This window comes from Myotis nattereri (assembly GCF_964212035.1).
Source record: "Myotis nattereri genome assembly, chromosome: 3".
In the NCBI taxonomy this organism is placed as follows: Eukaryota; Metazoa; Chordata; class Mammalia; order Chiroptera; family Vespertilionidae; genus Myotis; species Myotis nattereri.
Genome location: NC_138077.1, coordinates 193,699,912 through 193,716,376, shown reverse-complemented (window position 1 = coordinate 193,716,376; position 16,465 = coordinate 193,699,912). Strand labels below are relative to the sequence as shown.

At 34.8% G+C, this 16,465-nt stretch overlaps 1 protein-coding gene across 4 annotated transcripts in view; it reads left to right on the top strand.

The window, feature by feature from the left end:
- The window catches only part of ZMYM4 (zinc finger MYM-type containing 4), a 124,563-nt gene that overhangs the window by 74,875 nt on the left and 33,223 nt on the right, over nucleotides 1-16,465 (top strand). For all 4 annotated transcript variants that reach the window (XM_081086309.1, XM_081086307.1, XM_081086308.1 and 1 more), the window contains exons 6-15: nucleotides 1,610-1,694; nucleotides 1,931-2,186; nucleotides 8,201-8,375; nucleotides 8,486-8,698; nucleotides 12,068-12,218; nucleotides 12,743-12,858; nucleotides 13,295-13,570; nucleotides 13,740-13,890; nucleotides 15,114-15,286; nucleotides 15,818-15,968. In XM_081086309.1, the coding sequence (XP_080942435.1) occupies nucleotides 1,610-1,694; nucleotides 1,931-2,186; nucleotides 8,201-8,375; nucleotides 8,486-8,698; nucleotides 12,068-12,218; nucleotides 12,743-12,858; nucleotides 13,295-13,570; nucleotides 13,740-13,890; nucleotides 15,114-15,286; nucleotides 15,818-15,968 (1,747 nt within the window). The remainder of the gene's footprint in view (nucleotides 1-1,609; nucleotides 1,695-1,930; nucleotides 2,187-8,200; nucleotides 8,376-8,485; nucleotides 8,699-12,067; nucleotides 12,219-12,742; nucleotides 12,859-13,294; nucleotides 13,571-13,739; nucleotides 13,891-15,113; nucleotides 15,287-15,817; nucleotides 15,969-16,465) is intronic.

The window sequence follows — 16,465 nt, the reverse complement described above, 5'->3', positions numbered from 1 at the left end:
CTGTATAATCTGTTACATCTGTTAAAATATATCAGTATTTCTCAAACTTGAGGAGTAATATACAGATACCCCTCACCACAAAGAAAGGGAGTATTGTTGGAGTTACCTGAGAATTCCAAGAATAAGAAGTCTTGCGGGATTTTTGCAAGTCCAGTGTGATAAACAATGAATTAATCTACCACTTTGCAGTTTTACAATGCAATAATATAATTGTAAAAGTAAACAATAGCAATGAAAACTGGTAGTATAACTCAGTTATATGTGGTTATTTATGACTTTAAATATGTTTACATTCACTAAAAATGTCATTGAAATAAAAACACAGTTTTAAAAAATTATTTTAGAATTCTCAGACTCCCCATATTATATCTATAGACCTCATGGTCTATAGACAATGAAACCACACTAAAAATGTCATGTTTACATTCACTAAAAATGTCATTGAAATAAAAACACAGTTTTAAAAAATTATTTTAGAATTCTCAGACTCCCCGTATTATATCTGTAGACCTCAAGGACTCTTGGACTCCAAATTAAAAAACACTGATGCTTAACCACTTAGACGTGGAGTAATATTTAATATGCAAATGTTCAGTTGATTCAAGTGGTCAAAAAAATCATTTTATGAGAATGGTGTATTTAATATAATCGCAAAGAAATAAAACCTCTGAATGCAGGAGGGGAAAGAAGCCTAGAAAAAAATATACCTAAAGAATAACAGTGATTGTTTTGAGGTGATATAAATATGATTAGAATGTTTTTCTTTCTTTTTTTTAAAAAAAATATTTTATTGATTTTTTACAGAGAGGAAGGGAGAAAGAGAGAGAGAGTTAGAAACATCGATGAGAGAGAAACATCGATCAGCTGCCTCCTGCACATCTCCTACGGGGGATGTGCCCGCAATCAAGGTACATGCCCTTGACCGGAATCGAACCTGGGACCTTTCAGTCCCCAGGCCGAAGCTCTATCCACTGAGCCAAACCGGTTTCGGCTAGAATGTTTTTCTTATTCCTGTTTGTCTAAATTTTGTATAGTGGGTGTGTATTACTTTTTTTTTTTTTAAATATATTGTATTGATTTTTTACAGAGAGGAAGGGAGAGAGATAGAGAGTTAGAAACATCGATGAGAGAGAATCATCGATCAGCTGCCTCCTGCACATCTCCCACTGGGGATATGCCCGCAACCCTGGTACATGCCCTTGACCGGAATCGAACCCGGGACCTCTCAGTCCGCAGGCCGACGCTCTATCCACTGAGCCAAACCGGTTTCGGCAGTGTATTACTTTTATAATAGGTAAACAGCAACTTAAAATACTGTAATATTAAAATTTTAAAAAATGATTTGTAAATTATCTGGTAGTACATACTATAAGTTAATTAGGTAACTGCTTTCATTTTTGGCCTTTTATTCTCTCAGCATATACAAATTTACTCCCTTATTGTAAATATATGTTGCTGCTGTGTTGTTGTTTTTTTTTTAATGTAGTAAATAAACATTTTCCACCCCTATATAGCTATTGTAAAATGTCTTCAGTGTTTGGATTTCTTTAGATACATTGTATTTATTCTTTCCTCTATGTATTCATTTCATTTTGTTTTGTTTTTAAAGGAGTTTAATCATGGCCAACAGCAAAAAACTCAAGAGGGGGAACTGAAAATTAGTGCTGTGTTTTCAGTCAGTGGCAGTCCTCTTGGTAAGATACAGAACTGAATGATTATATTTATTTATTCTGACCAATATGAGTGAGAAGTGTCTACTTGTATTAGTAAACTAAGCAGTTCTCTCTGCCCAGTTAGAATGGCTTTAACTGCGTATTGCATAATTAGTATTGAGTTTCAAGACCAGTTCTAGAAGAGAAAGGAAGATTCATACTTAAAATTCATGGTCAAAGTAAAACATTTTCTTTCAAAAAAAATTTTTTTTTTAAAGCTCCACAGTTGACTACTGGCTTCCAGCCTCCTCTGGCGTCATCTGGCATGAATAAAATGCTACCTTCAGTTCCAGCCACAGCTATTCGAGTTTCCTGTTCTGGTTGTAAAAAAGTTCTACAGAAGGGGCAGACTGCTTATCAGAGGAAAGGGTCTACGCAGCTTTTCTGCTCTACACTGTGCCTCACTGGATATACAGTTCCACCTGCCCGCCCACCACCTCCTCCCACCAAGAAAACTTGTTCAAGTTGCTCTAAGTATAGCAGAATTCTAAATTATCTTCTTTGTTTTCTTTCTTTTAAGATACTTTGTTCTTATCCGTGTATTGTTTAATTTTCTACATTTCCATGGTTTTTGAGAAATATCACATTATTTAGTACCAACAGATAAGTTGTTGTTTTTCTTTTTTCTGGATGGCAGGTGCTCAGCTTTCTTTTTAACTTTAAATTCATGGTCAAAATAAAACTTTAAATAATGCACCTTTTCTATATTAGAGATGTTTTTGAAACCAATCTTTTCATCCTTGTTAGTTGAGATACTTTATGAAACAAAAACTATACCATTTTAGGGGTATTATATGGCCAAAATATTTTGCTTGCAACTGTAGGCAATAGAAACTTAAATCCAACAAATATTTGAAGTTATATTTCCTACTATATAATTAGAATTCATTTAATACTTTCTTCTCTACATGGATTCAAATATATATATATTCACATATGTATATATATATTCAATATCTGAATTACTTCAGAGGTCCCATTTCAGTGTTTAACGACAAAAAAGTGTGTGTGCCCTTAGACCTTATAAGGACATCCTGATATATTTGAATAATATGTACTAATTTTGTAAGGCGATTGATAGAAATTTTAAATATGTCAGAAAAAGATGAATGATGCCTTGTTCTAATAATAGAATCACGTTGGCTTCTATTATTAACCTATGCAAACCATGTTTTAGTAGTTTAGATATTTGTGTTAAAGTTCCTCACGTGGATGCAGCTCTTTCTCTGTGGAAAAAGATGCTCCCTCTTGTGGTTCAGTTGGAAAAAGGCACATAGACAAAAAAAAAAAAGAATTTTGAATATGGTTAGATATTTTTCTGGAAGTTAGTCATAAGCACATCTCTTTATGTTTAAAGTTTAATTAACAGAGATAGATTTCTTTCTTTATACTGTTTGAATTGTGAAACGTGCTTTTAGAAATGAGTACTTAATATACCACATGGCTAATGTCTATATTCTGGTATATTAATCATCAGATTCAAAGATTAAATCAACTTAATGTTATAATTTTTGTAGTTTCTTATTTTGCAATGAAATAATTTTACATAACTTTCTATTATGTTTCTTTCTTGATTCTTACTTTGGGGATCAGCACTTTTTAAAATTTCAACAGTATTTCTCTTCTCTAATAATCATAGATACTTCTTTAAAAGAATGAGTGGGTTTCAAAATGACCATAGAAAACTCAAATACGTTTTAAATATTTTTTTTATTGATTTCAGAGAGGAAGAGAGAGGGATAGAGATATAGAAACATCAATGATGAGAGAGAATCGTTGTTGCGGCTGCCTCCTGCATGATTCCCAACTGGGGATGGAGCCCGCAACCCAGGCATATGCCCTGACCGTGAATTGAACCATGACCTCCTGGTTTGTAGGTCGACACTCAACCACTGAGCCAAAACATCTGGGCTCAGATAAATTTTAAAATGTATACCGTCTTTCTGTGCTTTCTAATTCTTGTCTACATACAAGGTAGGTGAAAAGTAGATTTACAGTAGTTCTTTTGGATAATAATACAATAATTAAGAAATAATTATACAAGAATAAACTGTGCTTCTCATCACGACTGTAAACCTACCTTTGCCCCACCTTATATGTTATGATTTTCATCTAAATTTATTATATTCATTTAGTTTGTGGTGTTTGCCTAGTGTTACCTGGTGATAGGTCATTTTTACCTACATGTCATATCTTATCTATCTTGATCTTATGTGATGTAATTATTCTTTAAGATTGCATTTTTTATATATATATTTTTATTGATTCAGAGAGGGAGAAGGAGAGAGAGATAGAAACATTAATGATGAAAGAGAATCATTGATTGGCTGCCTCCTGCACGCCCCCTACTGGGGATCGAGCCCACAATCCGGGCAAGTGCCCTTGACTGGAATAGAACCTGGGACCCTTCAGTCCACAGGCTGACGATCTGAGCCAAACCAACTAGGGCTAACATTACATTTTTTATTGCTGTTTAGTCTTATCCATACATTTTCTCTTTTTTTCAACCTGTCATTCATTGACTTTTTTTTTCTTTAAATCATCACCTAAGGATATGTTTATTGATTTTTAAAGAGAGGAGGAAGAGTGGGAGAGAGGGAGGAAAGGAGGGAGGGAGGGGAGAAAGGAGGGAGAGAGAGAGAGAGAAAGAGAGAAAAAGAGAGAAAGAAAGAAAGAAAAAGAGAATCATTGATGTGGGAGAGAAAACATCTTTTGGTTGCTGCCTGGACACACCTTGACCTGGGATCAAACCTGCAACCTAGGCATGTGCCCTGATTTGGAGTTCAGTCCACCACCTTTTGGTGTACAGGATGACGCCCAAACCAGTTGAGCCACCTGACCAGGGCTCATTCCTTGACTCTTAATTGTTCTACCGACTTCATTCACTTACTCTGTTACGCTTTTTATTTATTTATTCCTTGTTCTTTTTCATTTGCCTCTTTCAGGTTTTCTTACCTACTTATCACCTCAGCCCTTTCTTCTTCATTTTCTTTCTTATTTTCCCCCCTCCTCATTTTACAGACTACCCCTTTCTAAGGCTCAGTCCCCAGCCCCTGATCAGTCTTGGTTTTCTTTGTATATAATTTCCATTCCTGAACTACTACTTTTTCATCTCCTTTTCACCACTTTACCTTTTTCCCATTATTAACACAGTCATTACAAGTCTGGGATAATCTGGCAATCTGATTATCAAATTATTGAATTGGATTGTACCTTAAAAGGAAATTATATTCAAAGAAGTTTAAAGATTTGTTCAGTGGCACATAACTGGTTAATTTTGGCACATGCACTATCCTCCCTTTCTCCAATAATCGATATAGTTAAACAAGTTTAATTTGTAAGTCAATCCCTATAAGAAGGATTTCAATTTAGTTTGAATAGGTGGAGCTAGAAAAGATTTTCTTTCTGATAATTACTGCTGCTTTTATAGCAGCAGCATTTAGGTTGAAAGAAACTCATTAGTTTGGAATAACAGTTTTATTTTTCTTAATCTTTTATTTACCACTACAGGCCTGGTGCACGAAATTCAAATTCGTGTGTGTGTGTGTGTATGTGTGTGTGTCTGTGTGTGTGTGTCTGTCTGTCCCTCAGCCCACCTGCACCCTCTCTAATCTGGGACATCCCTCTCACAATCCAGGACTGCTTGCTCCCAACTGCTCGCCTGCCTGCCTGACTGATTGCCCCTAACTGCTTCTGCCTGCCGGCCTGATCACCCCCTAACCACTCCCCTGCTGACCTGATTGCCCCTAATTGCCCTCCCCTGCCGGCCTGGTTGCCCTTAATTACCCTCCCTTGCTGGCCTGGTTGCCCCTAACTGCCCTCTCCTGCAGGGCTGGTCCCCCCCCCCCGCCCCAACTGCCCTCCCCTGCTGGCCTGGTTGACCCCAACTGCCTTCCCTTGCAGGCCAGGCCCCTCCCAACTGCCCTCCCCTGCTGTCCGATCGCCCACAACTGCCCTCCCCTGCAGTTCATCTTGTGGTGGCCATCTTTGACCACATGGGGGTGGCCATCTTGTGTGTTGGAGTGATGGTCAATTTGCATATCATCTCTTTATTGTATAGGATATCTTTTAGTATCTTGGATTAACTAAAACTGAATATATTTTGGCTAATCATCATTTAATTTTTAGATTCCTTAGTCATAGGTACCTAATGATTTGTTTTTAAAAAGTATATTTCTGCCCAGCCAGTGTGCTCAGTGATTGAGTGTCCACCCATGAACCAAGAGGTCATAGGCTCAGTTCCCAGTCAGGGCACATGCCCGGGGGTTTGGGACTTGATCCCCGTAGGGGGCATGCAGGAGGCCGCTGATCAATGTTTCTCTCTCATTGATGTTTCTATCTCCCCATTCTTCTCCCTTCCTCTGTCTTTCTAAAATCAGTAAAAACTTCTTAAAAAAAATATATATGTATGTATTTCAAATCCTACATAAAAGAGGTAATTTTTAGTATAATTTTGTTAGTACTATTAGAAAAATTAGATTTCTTTATATAGTAACACTCAAGAAAATAACTGTTTCAGGGTTCTCTGTACCATTTCTGAATTTTTACTATCTGAATGAGATTGCTTCTTATTCTGGAATAACATGTACTCTGCTACAATAAGATATAATGTAATTGGACACTAAGCATACTTGAGAGCAGTGAGAAATACCTACATTTTTGTTATGTTTTATACTTCCATTACCTTGATTCATACTGTTTCCCAATTCTTTATCTCCTTAACTTTTAGAAAATTCTTATTAAGGTCTAGTTCAAATGTCATCTTCTTGTGGGTAGCCTTTAATGTCACATAGTGTCTGAAATAATTGTTCCTCATTTCTGTTTCTACATAGCACTTTATATGTATCTTTTTCAAAAGTATTACATTACTCTTTTATATTTTAAGGATGCTTCTTTTATGTTATTTGATATATCATTTGTCTATTTGTCCCAATATACTAGGAGCTCCTTGAGTGCATGCTTGCACTGTATCTTGACATAGGAGTTAGCTAATGCCTGGCTCAATACAACTGCTCAATAAATACCCTTGTAAATGAAATACAGTAAAACTTAATTAAAAATGCAACAACTATAAAGGCAAAAAAAAATTCTGAGTAGTCTGGAGCTATTAACTATAGAAGATGAGGTATGAAGTTGTGTATTGCAGTGTAGTGTGGTATCAGGTGTTCTTTATCATGATTCTCATGTTTAGTGTTATCTTTTATTGACGCAGAGATATTTATAATCTTTTCTAAAAAGTACTTTATTAGTATAACCTATTAAAGATGCAGGAATTAATAGAACACAGCTTATTCACTATTATGTGGGTGTGTACTCATAGGAAAGAGATACTCTTTAGAAAATTTATCAAGGTATTTTAAAAAATTTATTTTTTGCCCTGGCTGGTGTTTCTCAGTTTGTTGGGAATATCTCATGTACCCAAGGGTTGCTGATTTGATTCCCAGTCAGGGCACATGCTTGGGTTATGGGCTCCATCACTTGTGGGGGGCATGCAGGAGGCAGCCAATGGATGTGTTGCTCTCACATGCATGTTTCTCTTTCCCTCTCCTTTCCTCTCTCTTTAAAAAAATCAATAAACAACCATTCTTTTTTTAAAAAATTTGTTTTTAAAATGCTTTACACTTTATTATATAGGAAGACTGTTTTATGGAGGATGGGTGGAGTGGTAGATGCTTCAGATAGAGCGACAGATAGAGGAACCTTAATCCCTAGGATTTTAATCTCTATTCCCTTTGTAAGTGATGCCTACATATTAAATTATTTAGATATAGAATGGTTCAGTACTATATAATCATGCTAGAATATACACTGTAGGTTGAAAGGTGTCCTTACTTTTAAAAGATAGTTCTTTATAAAATTTTAAGTATTAATATTTTTAAAGAATATTTTGAAAATATAGAAGAGCCTAAAGAAGAAAATTAAAAATCTATATTTTTACCGATTAGAGGTAATGAATGATAACTCATGTATATATTTTTTAAAATCTGGAAACAATGTATAGTAGTAATTCAACATTTCTATGGAGTAAATCTCTATTAGGTCCATTTTATTTTATTTTTTAATTTTAAATATATTTTTATTGATTTCAGAGAGAAAGGGAGAAGGGGGGGAGAGAGAGAGAGAGAGAGAGAGAGAGAGAGAGAGAGAGAGAGAAACATCAATGATGAGAGAGACTCATTGATCAGCTGCCTCCTGTATACCCCCTACTGGGGATGGAGTCTGCAACTGGGCATGTGCCCTGATCAGGAATCGAACTGTGACCTGGTTCATATGTCGATGCTCAACCACTGAGCCATGAAGGCCGGCTTAGGTCTATTTTATAGAACAGAACTTAAGAATCAAAGCAATTTATCAGTTTATCCAAGAAAACCCAGGTTTTCTGATTTAAATATCAGTTACCTTTTCCTATACTGTAATTGCCTCTTTTATTTTATTTAGCTCACAAAAAGGAAAAAAATTAATTATACTGTGGCTTATTTTATCTTTAGAGACATTTTAAATCCAAAGGATGTGATCAGTGCCCAGTTTGAAAATACGACCAGTAGTAAAGATTTTTGCAGCCAGTCATGTTTATCAACATATGAACTGAAAAGAAAACCTGTTGTTACCATAAATACGAATAGCATTTCAACCAAATGCAGCATGTGTCAGAAGAATGCTGTTGTAAGTTATCTTTTTATTTTATTGGGGTGAGGGGTCTAATGCTTGTGCTTAAAGAAAAGTTTTGATAGTCTCTGCTTATTGTTTGTATTTTGTTATTTCTTAATTCCTAGATTCGACATGAAGTTAATTACCAAAATGTGGTACATAAACTTTGCAGTGATGCCTGCTTCTCTAAATTTCGCTCTGCTAATAACCTCACCATGAACTGTTGTGAGAACTGTGGGGGTTATTGTTACAGTGGCTCTGGACAATGCCACATGCTTCAGATAGAGGGACAGTCTAAGAAGTTTTGTAGCTCAACGTGTGTTACAGCATATAAGCAGGTACATGACCATATTTAATCCTGATGATTTCGTTTATTTTAGGGGTATTTAAATTTTTTGGTGGAATTTATTTATGAAAATGTCACAAAAATATTAAGATATTATTACCTTAATTAGTATTTTTACATGTAAGTAGTAGTTGTCAAATGAATGCCTGTTAAAAACTTTATAACAAGAGTTTTATAAGTAGCATATATTTCTTTCTTTGGTTAATCTTTACCCAAGGGTATCTTTTCCATTGATTTTTTTTTTTTTTTTTTTAGAGTCGAAGGCAGGAGAGAGAAAGAAAGAAAAACTTCAATGTGAGAGAGAAACATCAGTTGGCTGCCTCCCACATGTACCCCAACTTGGGAACTAAGGCAGGGATCAAACCTACAATTCCTTGACTGGGAATTTATCCTAGTCCCTTTGGTGTGTAGGCCAGTGCTCTAACCACTGAACATGCCAGTCAGAAAAGTGGCATATATTTCTGTTTATGCATTTGAAATACATGTTTTTAGGTATGACTTTTATTTCACATATGATTCATGTTTTTGAAGAATATTTCGAAAATGCAGAAGAGTGCAAAGAAGAAAAATAATGTACCATCTATTTGGTGTTAGCCTTCTGTTTTTTTAAATATAGTTTGTTTTACATACACACACACAAACACACACACATTTTACTTGCTAGGGTAATGTTCAAGTTGCATATGTATTCTTGAATTCAAATCCTTATGGTTGAAATTGCAATTCAGAAAATAAGAACTTACCATTAATTAAGAGTTTTTTCTTCTCTTCATGAAATAAAAAATAAATGTGGGTTATATATTATTTTGTGAATTAAGGGTTGTAGAGAATGAATTGGATGAATTCTAGTATGACAAATGTCTAATGCAATTTTGTACACCATTTATATTTTGTTACTAAATTTTGATCAAAAATTAGATTTTAAAATTATAAGCACAAAAGAATAGTACAAACTTTTTACATTTAAAATTTTACAATGGCTTTCTGTTTCAGTGCATTTGCTGATCATTTGTTTTCTTAGGAAAGTGAATTTTTATACAGTCAACTAAAATTTGTAAATTTAATAATGTTGGTTGGGAACTTTATTTAAATTGTTTTTTAATATATATCTATATATCTATATCTAATCTATATATCTAATCTATATCTATATCTATATCTATATCTATATCTATATCTGTATCTATATCTATATCTACTTTTTTCTTGATTTCTGAGAGGAAGAGAGAGATAGAAACATCAATGATGAGAGAGAACTACCGTTTGGCTGCCTCCTGCATGCCCCACACAGTGAATTGAGCCCGCAACACGGGCATGTTCCCTTACTGGGAATCAAACCATGACTTCCTGGTTCATAGGTGGATGCTTAACCACTGAGCCACTCTGGTGGGGCCTTTTTTTTTTTTTTTTTTTTAAATTGGTTTTAGAGAGAGGAAGGGAGAGGGAGAGAGAGATAGAAATATAAATCTGCTGCTTCCTGCAAGGCCTCTACCGGAGCTGGAGCCCATGACCTGGGCATGTGCCTCTGAGTGGGAATCGAGCTGGCGACCTCCTGGTGCATGGGATAAGGCTTAACCAACTGAGCCACACTGACTAGGCTTAAATTGTTCTTAAAACTTTATAATGGCCCTAGCCGGTTTGGCTCAGTGGGTAGAGCGTCGGCCTGTGAACTGAAAGTTTCCAGGTTATATTCTGGTCAAGGTTGCGGGCACATCCCCAGGTTGTAAGCTTGATCCCCAGTGGGAGACTTGCAGGAGGCAGCCAATCAATGATTCTCATCATGGATGTTTCTATCTCTCTCTCTTCCTTCCTCTCTGAAATCAATAAAAAAATATATTAATAAAAAAATAGTAGCTGTATTCTTATAAAACAAAACAAAAACTTTATGATTCTGAAATTTTAAACATTATACAGTTTTCCCATTTATTTCTGATTAATATACAAACATATTAAAAGGGGTTAGCTTCCTGCCCTAGCTAGTTTGGTTCAGTGGATAGAGTGTTGCCTGCGGACTGAAGAGTCCCAGGTTTGATTCTGTCAAGGGCATGTACCTCGGGTGCAGTCTCCTGGCCCTGTCTGGGGCATGTGGGAGGTAACCAATTGGTGTGTCTCTCTCAGTTCGGTGTTTCTCTTTATCTCCTTCTCTCCCTTCCACTCTCTCTAAAAATGAATGGAAAAAGTATCCTTGGGTGAGGATTAAAAAAAAAGAGGGTGGGGCGGGGTTAGCTTCCTTTAGGAAATCTTGTTTTTTGCTCTCATGGGGGGAAAAAAGCCCTAACAGTATTTTCATGTGTTTTATCTTTGTTCAAATGTTTTTCTGTATCAAGTAATAAAAGTTGCTTGGGCCGAAACCGGCTTGGCTCGGTGGATAGAGCGTCGGCTTGCGGACTGAAGGGTCCCAGGTTCGATTCCGGTTGAGGGCATGTACCTGGGTTGCGGGCACATCCCCAGGAGATGTGCAGGAGGCAGCTGATCGATGTTTCTCTCTCATTGATGTTTCTCTCTATCTCTCTCCCTTCCTCTCTGTAAAAAATCAATAAAATATATTTAAAAAAAAATTGCTTGGATTCAGTCAATTGAAAGATGCTGGTCAGGGCAAGTGCCTGGGTGGCACGCTTGATTCTTTGGTTCCACAATAGAAGGAACAATTGGTTGAAACATTTTAATTTTAAATTATTTTATTTTTAATTTTTTTAAAAAATGTATTTCATTGATTTCTTACAGAGAGGAGGGAGAGGGATAGAAAGTTAGAAACATCGATGAGAGAGAAACATCGATTAGCTGCCAAGGTACATGCCCTTGATCAGAATCGAATCTGGGACCTTTCTGTTCGCAGGCCGATGTTCTATCCACTGAGCCAAATCGGTTATAGGGCTAAATTATTTCATTATAATTTAGCCAGTATCTGTTAAAATTTTGACATATTAATATATACTGTGGTGTAGAGAAAGAACTTGGATTTAGAAGTAAAGCAGGTCTTAGTTTGATTCCCAGACATTATATTCAAATAGAGTTTTACTTTGGGAAAAGCAATTAAACTGCTTGAATCCATTTTCTTGTCTTGTAAATGGGTAGTAAAATACCTATGTCACTGAGATATTTTTAGGTTACATACGAAGAAAGAATGAGATAGCACCTAGTATAGAACCTGACACATTTTATAAAATGCAAACACAGAACCTCAGAAATATGTGTGTACTGGGCCTCTATGTAAAATTTATTTCTTACTGAGGATTGTAATTATAAAAGTTTGAAAGCCACTAATTTAAAATATTTTAACAGTGTTAAGTATAAACATTTCAAAGAATTATGCTTTTACTTGTAATTGGGTAAAATGAATTTTATTTTATTCTCTTAATAGAAATCAGCCAAAATTACACCATGTTCGCTTTGCAAATCATTGAGATCCTCAGCAGAAATGATTGAAAATACCAATAGCTTGGGAAAGACAGAGCTTTTCTGTTCTGTTAATTGCTTATCTGCTTATAGAGTTAAAATGGTTACTTCTGCAGGTAATATTGGTTTTGTAAACTATATTTATATAATCATTGGAAAAGCTATAGTTACTGCTTTGTTTATATAGTACATGTTTTTGTTCAAATTTGGTTGTCTTTTAAGGCCAATTTAAAATATTTCAGATTTGTGTTATAAAATATCACCTATTACCTGATTGCTTTTTTTATGTTTGTTTATTGGCTTGTTTATTAGTGCATTTGTCCTTAGCAAAAGAATTTCATGTGGCTTCTTTATTGTATTTTCTTTTCCACACCTGATTTATTTTAGGATTTGTTTATCTTATAGTTTCCGGATAGACTGACAACTTTAAAAGAAATATTTTTTATGTTAAGTTAATTTTTATCTGTATGTGCTGTGATTAAGTTTAGTTTCAGTTCCTGGCTCTTGAATTTTTATATCTTATGCAATATTTACTTATTTTCTCATACATTTTTGTAAATTTATATATATATATACACACATATATATATACACACACACATATATATATTACTCATTAGTTTTATTTTGATTTGCTAAGGTGTACAAGTTCAGTGTAACAGTTGTAAGACTTCAGCAATCCCTCAGTATCACCTAGCCATGTCAGATGGAAGTATACGCAACTTCTGCAGCTACAGTTGTGTGGTAGCTTTCCAGGTATGGCTTCAGGAACCTTTCTCTTCTCCAGTGAGTGAGTTGCCTAAAACTATATAGTAATGTGAACTTATTAGGTGTTTTCTAGTGCCTGGATTGACTAAATTTCGACTATTTAAGTCCTATTAAACTTGCATTCTTTGGTTCCTCCTATCCTGTATTTGGAGGCAAGTCATTTAACTGCGTTCTGTAAAATTAATGGTATTATTATCTCCTAGATTATCTTTTGGGAATATATTATTTTTGAATTATTTTATTTTATTTTTGTTTATAAGTGACACTCCCCCCTTTCAAGTATAAGCTGCTCACAGGCAGGAATTTTTGCCTATTGTCAAATGTATTTTAGGTGCTTAGAACTATGCTTGGTATTCTTAGACAGTCAGTACTACCTTGTTTGAACAAACTATGATATTGCTTTTGTTTTTTCTCTTTATTCCAGAATTTGTTTAACAAACCAACAGGAGTGAATTCTTCAGTAGTGCCCTTGTCTCAGGGCCAAGTAATTGTAAGCATCCCCAGAGGTTCAACAGTGTCAGCAGGAGGAGGCAACACCTCTGCTGTTTCTCCCACCTCCATCAATAGCTCTGCTGCAGCTGGTCTCCAGCGTCTTGCTGCCCAGTCTCAGCATGTTGGGTTTGCACGAAATGTTGTAAAACTTAAGTGTCAGCACTGCACCCGTCTTTTTGGCACAAAACCAGAACTTCTTGACTATAAGGTAAAGTGTAGAATCATGATAAAGGTTTTGAATATAAACTGATCTACCTGTAAAATTGTTTCTGGCTTTTTTTCCTCAAAATTGTGCTATTTGTTTTTTGTAAATAAGAGGGATAAGGATTTCCGTAAGATAAACGTTTAATTAGTACTTGATGATTATTTATTTGCAGGGTAAAATGTTTCAGTTCTGTGGCAAGAATTGTTCTGATGAATATAAAAAAATAAATCATGTAATGGCAATGTGTGAATATTGTAAAATTGAGAAAATTTTAAAGGAGACTGTGAGATTCTCAGGTGCTGACAAGTCATTCTGTAGTGAAGGTAAAGACAAAATTATCTTACCTACTATGCATGTTGGTTCTTTTAACAGTAGTTGATGATTTTAGCTGTTACTATGTGGGTTTATTTTATCTTTGTATAACACCAAACCCTTTTCTTTCGTTTATGCTTGTTTCAACATTTTTCTGATCAAATTCTTCATATCATTTAAATGTTAAAATGAAGGAAATGATCCTCCAAGTATATAGCAGAAGATGGTAATGTGATAAACATTTATCGATATTAGGTTGATAGGGTTTTTTCAGTTCAGGTGCTTCTAAAGGGAACTCCTTAAATTTGGTAGCATCCTAAGGTTATACTTTATTGTTCTAAACAGCCATTATATTTATGAACATAGATAATCTGAATTTGCAAATCAGTATGAGATAGACTTTCTTCTTTATTTAAATGACTATCTTAAATGTTTAGAATGTTTTGTGTTATTCTAAAACTGTACAGGATTAGCTTACTAGATTAGTGGATTCCAAACCTTTTGACCACAACATACATACACACAAAAATACATTTTACACTGTGATATCACATATCCAAATAAAACAAAAGTTTCATTAAACAAATTGACGTTTAGCTCAGCCTGTGTGGCTCAGTGGCTGGTTGTCGACCTGTGCACCAAGAGGTTGCCTTTGTGATTCCGGGTCAGGGCAAGTGCCTGGGTGGCACCCTTGATCCCCATTGTGGAGTGTGCTGGAAAAAGCCAATCAGTGTTGATGTGTCTCTCTCATTGATGTTTCTCTCTCTCCCTCTTCCTTCCTCTCTCTAGTACCAATAAAAAATATTTTAAAAAATTGACTTTTACTATATGAGATGCACTATAATATATTTTTTAATGTTTTTATTTTATTTTATTGATTTCAGAGAGGAAGGGATAGGGAGAGGGAGATAGAAAAAGCAATGATGAATCATTGATCAGCTACCTCCTACACGCCTCACACTGAAGATTGAGCCTGCAACCCAGACATGTGCCCTGATCAAGAATTGATGTGTGTTACCTCCTGATTCATAGGTCAATGCTCAACTACTGAGCCACACCGGCCGGACACTATAATATTTTTTAAATGATAGTATTGGTCCTGTATATTGATCTCTTTATTTAATTGGTGAAGACCCAGGTGTGGTATCTTTACTATGGGGCATTTAAATTAAAGATGGAGGTACTTAATATTTCTGCCTAATTTTAATTTCATCTTCCCTGATTTTTTTTATAGGTTGCAAATTGCTTTATAAACATGACTTGGCCAAGCTCTGGGGAAATCACTGTAAAATATGCAGTTATTGTTTACAGACATCTCCCAAATTGGTGCAGAGTAATTTGGGGGGGAAAGTGGAAGAGTTCTGTTGTGAAGAATGTATGTCCAAATATACAGTTCTGTTTTACCAGGTAAGTATAATTCACATTTATGGGTTTTTCAAATTAGGGCATACATTATTCCCTTATTTTATTTGTTGACCAAGTATGAAGGAAAATTTAAGTATTTAAACTTTTAAGATTAAATGTATTATGTTCTTTAGCATTAAATTAAGATTTTGGAAGACTTTAATGTCACTGAAGTTATATTTCTTTTGTTTGTAATTTCCATGGAGAAGACCTAACAAACAGTCTTAAGACATTAAATACTTAAAATTAAAATTTTATTCATTTATCATTTAACTAAAATGATTTTGTTTTCTGAAGTCTTTGAGGAAGATAGATCTTATTTCACTATGTTTTTTAATTACAATTTATTTGCATCTCTATAATACGACTTTTTAACACTTAGTATAAAATCATTGATAGATAAATATTTACCACTTCAGGATAATTAAACTTCATTTTAAATTCTAAGTTATTTTTCTCACTTGTTACATTTATTCTGTCAGACCACAGCTAATTTATTTCTTACTCTCTTACCATCTTTTGTTTCTTTTTCAGATGGCCAAATGTGATGGTTGTAAGCGACAGGGTAAACTCAGCGAGTCCTTGAAATGGCGGGGAGAAATGAAACATTTCTGTAACCTGCTTTGTATCTTGATGTTCTGTAATCAGCAAAGTATGTGTGACCCACCTTCACAAAACAATGCAGGTAAAATTAAACTTCAGTCTTTCACTGGTGTAGGGGACTAACTACGCCTACAGATTGGAACATTAAATAATTGTCAGTAATTTCATGAAACATAAATTTCATTCTATTCACATGATGTTAACATTTAGATAATTTTTTGTTTAACCCTTGAGATTAAAGCCCAGTAAAAATGATTTATTTATTTATTTTTTTACTTTTCTCTAAACATAATCAAATAAACTTTTAAGAACTTCATGGGAAGGAATGGCAATTGATGTATTATAATTGGGTATGTACACCTTGACTTCCTTAAAAATGGATTTGAGACTATAAAAAGAAGATACAGTCTAAATCAAATGGCCTCTTAAATGTATCATCTGCGTAGTTATGCAAGATAAAGTACACAGAATATTAAGTTTCACTAATTAAAAAACAACTTGTTAGTCCTGAGGTGACTCTGCTTCAATAGAATTTACTCTAACTTAAAAGCATTGTTTTACCTCCTTGAGATGTTGGTT